The 6,872-nt window shown below is 41.8% G+C and overlaps 1 protein-coding gene across 1 annotated transcript; it reads right to left on the reverse strand.

Moving 5' to 3' along the window:
• Positions 1–1,067: 1,067 nt before the first annotated feature.
• Positions 1,068–2,327, reverse strand: LOC140411330 (probable G-protein coupled receptor 139; the record flags this gene model as incomplete). Its single annotated transcript, XM_072500452.1, has 1 exon — positions 1,068–2,327. A coding segment is annotated over one exon (987 nt), but the record flags the coding sequence as incomplete, so codon positions are not given.
• Positions 2,328–6,872: the final 4,545 nt, after the last annotated feature.

The following is a 6,872-nucleotide window of genomic DNA, read 5'->3' on the forward strand; positions in this document are numbered from 1 at the left end:
AGCAAAACTACACGAAACCCAGGGCAATATGAAGCTACAATTTGAGAAAGGAATCCAGTCCCTCCTACTTTTTGATCAATGATCTTTGTTGCATCACAACATCATCTATCATTGTTCCATTGTCCTGTCAGTTAGAATGATCTACCTGCAGGAGTTGCTGCTTCAGACACTGACCATCCCGACTGACATGGCCAAGGATCTCTGCTCCCCCTCCCCAAGACCTCCCCACCCCGTCCTCCCACAGCCACCCCACAAGGAAAATGGGTCCTGGTGGTGACGACCAACCTCCACACCGCTCTGCCAGAGTCTAGGCTTGACCACACCCCACCTTTCACATCCGGCAAATTCACCATCCCCATCTTCCCCACCCCCCACATTCTGTGTATTCCACATTCCTCATTCCCAACATTCCCCATCCCTGATGTACCACATTCCATACCTTCTCCTGTCGCCACCTTCTCAATCATGAATGTTCCACAAAGGACACCTTTGCCATCCCAACCACCCCATCCCCAAACTTTCCCACCCTCACCTTGCCAATACCCCACTCCACCCCCATGACACCAATTTCGCACCCACCTGTCCCAACAAAACATTCCCAACCCAACCCCCTTCCTCGTCACCCAACTTTCCCATTGCCCATTTTCCCATCCCCCAACTTAGCCATTCCTCAACTTGCCCCAACCCACATTTTCAATCCTCCACAATCCGCATCCGCTACATTTCCCATCCTCCACATTCTCCACCCTCTCACCTTCCCATTTCCCACATATTCCAGTCCCGCCTGCTCCATCCCGCGTGTTCATTGAGCCCATCTTCCACATCACCTAGTCAACCTTCCCACTCCACACACCACCTTTCCCAAACCCGCACTTCCCCATTACCCACCTTCCACAAACTCGCATAGACCACATTCCCCATCTTTCCATTCCCCACCTTCCCAATTACCCAGCTAGGCGTTAAGAAAGCTCGGGACTCAGATTTAATAAAGCGTTTATTGACTCAATGAATGTATTGATAAATAAATAAGAATAATGCATTGTCACAGTAATATTTCTAATATGCGAACAATTTTGTTTTTCCGTGAACTCGCTAAGTTTTACTTTTGGGAAAATGCGAGGAAATGGGAAATCAAGCAGAGGAGGTAAAGGAACGATGGTGTTTGCTGATTTATTTCCAGCACACCAGGAAATCATCTGACTCCTCTCCTGAAACATTCATATTCACCCTTGCCCATCCCTAACAGTTATTTTGTTTTCCCCACTCCTCCTGGCCTTTCCTTTCCGAGCTACCTGCTTTACCCTCTTGCATTTCAGCACTGCCTCACCATCTGATTGGTCTCAGATGTGTTGTTTATTAATTAATTTAATAATTGATATAACTGGGTATTTCAGCATGCTCTTCAATTGCTCTCTGAAGTTAGACTGAGTCAGGACATAAATCAGGGTGTTTGTGCAGCAACTTAAGTTCCGCAGCATATAGGCAACATTTTCAAAGATGTAAAATGAATCATCATCTAAGAAGTCATTCACATCAAAGAAATACAAAACATAAACAAACCACAGGAGGATGAAGCTGCCGGATATGGAGAAGAGTAAAATCATCGACTTCCTTCTGCTCTCCATCTCCGGGTCACTGTGATTATCCCCCATGCTCTGACCTCTCAGTTGCTCACGGACCCGGCTGGTCACCAAAATGTGTCTGACTGTCAGTACGTTCAGCAGCAAAATTAAACCGAATGGTATCAGTGGCGTTAGAACTTTTTCAAATTTTCTGAATCCAATCCAAACAGGGTCAGTAAAATAGCTCCGCTTATTTGAACACATCCATGGTACATTGTCGATAATCCATCTCGGTTTAAATCGAAAGTATATGGGGATGTTTTTCACAGTGAACAGAATGCCGATAATTGCTAGGACCACAGCTGCAGTTCTCTTGGTGCAATATTTAGATTTCAGCTTCTGACAACAAATGACGACAAATCGATCAAAAGTGAAAGCGACAGTGAACCAGACAGAACAGTCTGTGGCTATACGGAGCAGGACGTAGTGAACACTACACACAGGGATGATACTTAGGAAATTCAATGGGAAATAATAATTATTGATTCGGTTTAGTATGACCTCAGTGATAATGACCAGAAGATCCGCTGTTGCCATAGCCACCAAGTAGCGTGTGGTGCAGGTGGAGAGGCTGCACTTTCCACGGGAAAGAATCAAAATTGACACCAAATTCACTGTAACACATAAAAAGGAAAAGAGAGTGGAATTACAGAAAATATTGCCTATTCCTGAGACCAGGCAGGAAGCATTAGCCAGATAATATGTGTGGCTTACAATTGGGTCACAGCTCAATAAATCCAACCATGACTCTTGCACTGTTTTTCAGGTGGACATGAGAATAATCTTCAGACACTCAGCTTCTAATTATGTGCCTCTGTGGGCACGCTCTGAAATGCAAAGAGCTGATATCTTCAAGCGCCCAGTTGATCCTTCTCCTTTCTTCCAGATGTCAAGATCCTGGTCCAGAACACAAAATTGCATTGGTACGGGATGAGAATGGCAAATTTAAACAAAGAAGTGACCGCATTAACATCAAGGAAAATAACAGCAATTATCGGGTAAACAGTGTTTGAACACAAGGAAAAACTTCAACTCATGCCTCATACCTCCACGATTTCTCTATTCCAACAAAGCAACACAATAAAGTTAAAATTCTACTGATAAATAAAGTTAGCAGAACATGATTACTTGCTTATTTGTGCAGACCTTTGGAGAGAGATTGCCTTTCAGGAACAAACTGAAAATTCTTCTGTCTTGTCAGAATTCTCCTCCCAAGCTGACCACATTTGGCAAAAGTGCTGTTCAACTTAAAATTTCTAGCAGACAGCAAAACTACAGATATACCTAGCCTGCATTCATTATATCCTTGTATCCCACTAAGTTCCATGGCCTGCTTAGCTTGGATTTAGCACCACTCTCCCATAAATTACCGACACTCCGGGGAATCTCCAGCAATCGGATCACAAGTTAATAGCCCATTTATCTGTAAAAAGAAGTGAATGGTCGGGATCAAGCATCTCCCCACCATTTGCCACTCTTAATTACAGCTTTAACAGACATACAGTCTGGATATCACAACATAGATTCTGTAATAATATTACTGCAACAAATATATACCTCATCCAGGCTATTAAAACATTACTGCCACAAATATAATTATTATATGTAATATATAACAATTTCTACATACATCAGACCTTCCCCCTAACTAGGAATATGAAGAGATTGTTTATTTTTTAAAGCCAAACTTGCAACTGCCAGCGTAAAAAATCATCCTAGCCTATGTTGAAATCATTGCATTCAACTGATCAACAGGACTCTATGCGAATGAATATGCTGCTTCCCAACAATTTCACGCAAATGCTGCGTTTGTCCAAAAAAACACCTTTTATCAGCAGATTTCTGAACTTTCAGTCAGCTCTTACAAAATGTTGTTTAAAACTAATACTATTGGGCAATACAAGGCTCGTCCCATTAATTTCATCATTGTATCCCACTATAATGTCCCGTCACTTCATCAGCTAGCACAAAATACAATCTCTCATAAATGATCTATTACCCAGGGGATTTCCAGAAACAATAACAATGTTTCATTAGCTTTCTGTATGAAAAGACATAAATAGATAGAAACAATGTTTACCTAATGTTTTACTCATCTTAAAATAAGTTTTAACAGAAACACAGTCTGGATATCATAATCAAGGTTCTTTAATAATATGACTGCAACAGATATTACCTTAACCAGGCTTTGAAGAGCATTCCTGCAACAGATATGAAATGCAATGGAAATATACCAATTCTGTACATTCCTCACACTTAATCCCTTAACAGAATGAACTAGCAATATGAAAATATGGTTTCATTTTGCATAACATTTTCAATTTTAAACACGACTCATTACTATACACTCACATTGCTCTATATGATACATATCCCCTCATATTTATGCATGAACATTTAAACAGCAGTATAGTACATTTAAGTCTGTCTTTCCCAATTTTGACGTTCCATTCTTCTTTCATCTCAAATGATGATAAAATATCGGCATTCACATTCTCTCTTCCTGCCACATGTATAACTTTCAAGTTAAATTGTTGTAGCAATAAATTCCATCTAATAAGTATTTTGTTTCAATCTTTAAACTTCACCAAATACTTCAATGGATTATGGTTTGTGTAAACAATTATCGCTGATGAATTTGTAGCAACATCAATGCCAAAAGGTTGCAAAGCCAATGCCAAACCCAACGCCTCCTTCTCAATGGTCGAATACATCCTTTGACGAGTATTTGGCTTTTGGGGGATGGGGGAGCAAACAAGTCTTTCCATAGCTTCTTCATTTTCTTGTAACATAACAGCACCAAGGCCCACATCACTGGCATCAATGGCCACCTGAAATTGCTTGTGGTAATTCGGTGTGATTCAAACTGATGCGACAGCTAGCATAGTTTTCAGTTTGTCAGTACCTCCAAACGGTCAGCCATCCAAAGGAATTTCTAGTTCTGTCTTCCAAGGTCAGTCAGTTGTAAGGTGCCTTTTGTGGTGATTCCTTTATTTCCCATTCCTTTTACTTGGTGGTTATCATTTTGATCATGGATATTTTCTGGACATATACCTTTAAGGCGAAAGAGCAAGCAAGGAACTCAAACGTTGTAAAATAATGAACTGTGGAGTTTTTGAACAGCAGAACTCAGACTTTGTGGCACCCGAGAGATCGGAGGTAGGCGGTTCAATTGGTTGGCTGGTAGCCAATGAATTGGCAAAGGGCCATATTCTGCCCGGTGACAGGCAATGGTGGGTTCTACCTGAGTGGAATTGTTTTCAGATCACCATAGAAAGGACATTCGGAGCCTGGACGCTGAGTTGAGCAGCTGTGAATGTGTATCTTTCTCTTTCACGTTCTCCCTCTCGCTCTCTCTTCCTCCATTAATGCTGCCTAATGAGGATGTCTGTACCTGCGGAGAGCTTCTTTAGACTTGGATGAATCTGTATTGAAAACCATTATGGACTGAAAACAAAAACCTCGAACTGAAGGGCTAGACTGTAGAAAGGAGTACGAGAAGGCTAACGTATGAAAAAGCTGAACTATAATACAACCATTTGAAACAAAGACCCTTATCCTTTTACTTCCATCATTGTATTTACACCTTTTTCCCCTCTGTGTTTGTTTGTCAGTCTTGCGTTTGTGTGTACAGAGAGTGGGGGTGAGTAAAAGAGGTGGGTTAGTATTTAGATAATAGTTAACCACTTTCATCTACTGCATAGTTAATTATAGTTATTGTTATTAATTTTTCAAAATGTGTTTACATTTACATACCTGATGACTGTCGTCTTTTGTCAGCGACAGTCCAGAGCCCGCGGATATTTTCGAAGAATTAATTGTCAATTTAAATTGTGCTGTGACTCAGGGTAAAGTGAGGCTGGAATTGACCGCGCACTAGCCCAGGGTGGCGGAACACAGTGGAACAACCATCATGGTGAAATGTGGCGTGGGGTTTCTGCCAAAAGGGACACAATATCAGAAATCTCAGAACTTCTCTTCTCGTCGATGGCATTGTGAAGTGCCCAATCGCTTTAAGTTTCTCATTCCATGCGTTAATCTGACCATGACCAACAATGTGGCTTCATAATGTGATTTAGCTTTGGTAAACAGACGTTGAGTCAGGTTTACCACCAAATCATCCCACTGTGGACAATCGAGCAAATCCTTCAGATGTTCCAAAAGCTCCTTTCGCAGTGACCTGAACACCACCAAACCTGCAGTGTACACTGCACAATTGTGTAGTCCAGTTAGTCTTCGCAATGTTGCTCACGCATTATTCATTCCAAATGGCACCACTTTAAACTGATGCATGCCATTTGGGGCAGCACGCTAGCCTTGTGGATAGCACAATTGCTTTACAGCTCCAGAGTCCCAGGTTCGATTCCGGCTTGGGTCACTGTCTGTGTGGAGTCTGCACGTCCTCCCCGTGTGTGCGTGGGTTTCCTCCGGGTGCTCTGGTTTCCTTCCACAGTCCAAAGATGTGCAGGTTAGGTGGACTGGCCATGACAAATTGCCCTTATTGTCCAAAATTGCCCTTAGTGTTGGGTGGGGTTACTGGGTTATGGGGATAGGATGGCGGTGTTGACCTTGGGTAGGGTGCTCTTTCCAAGAGTCGGTGCAGACTCGATGGGCCGAATGGCCTCCTTCTGCACTGTAAATTCTATGATAATATGGATGTTGTCTTTAAAGTCTGATTCCACTTATCAAATGCCACCTTCCTAAAGCTCCTTCTGATGCTGGATGATGCACTTTATTCATCAGCTATTAATAACTTCCCTGAATAACGTTGCGATAAAATTGGATCCCTGATCCGACTAGATATCTTTTGTTAGCCCGTATGTGGCTAAAACAAAGTTAAGTCCACTACAACCTTCTTTGCTGCAATATTTTGCAACAGAATTGCTTCCGGAAATCTAGCAACCACACCCATTATTGTCAACAAACATTGATTACTTTTTATCATCTTAACAATTGAGGCCTCAACAAATGTTTCCTCAAATGCAAGAATGGGTATTAAGGTAGCTGGCTTGATTGTTGTTTAAGATTTTCCAATACCAATCAAGTATGACATGTATGGCAAAGTTCAACTACATCCCGCTGCAGGACAGGCCAATGAAAATGTTTTTGTATATTTGCTGGAGTTGTCCTTACTCCTAAATGACCCCCTACAGGAATCTCATGTGCTACCCACAGAACTTCATTTCTATAACGCACTGTTAATACCATGTGATCAAGTGCTGACCTTTTATCATCAACCTGAACATTTAA

Source organism: Scyliorhinus torazame, chromosome 4 (genome assembly GCF_047496885.1).
Source record: "Scyliorhinus torazame isolate Kashiwa2021f chromosome 4, sScyTor2.1, whole genome shotgun sequence".
In the NCBI taxonomy this organism is placed as follows: Eukaryota; Metazoa; Chordata; class Chondrichthyes; order Carcharhiniformes; family Scyliorhinidae; genus Scyliorhinus; species Scyliorhinus torazame.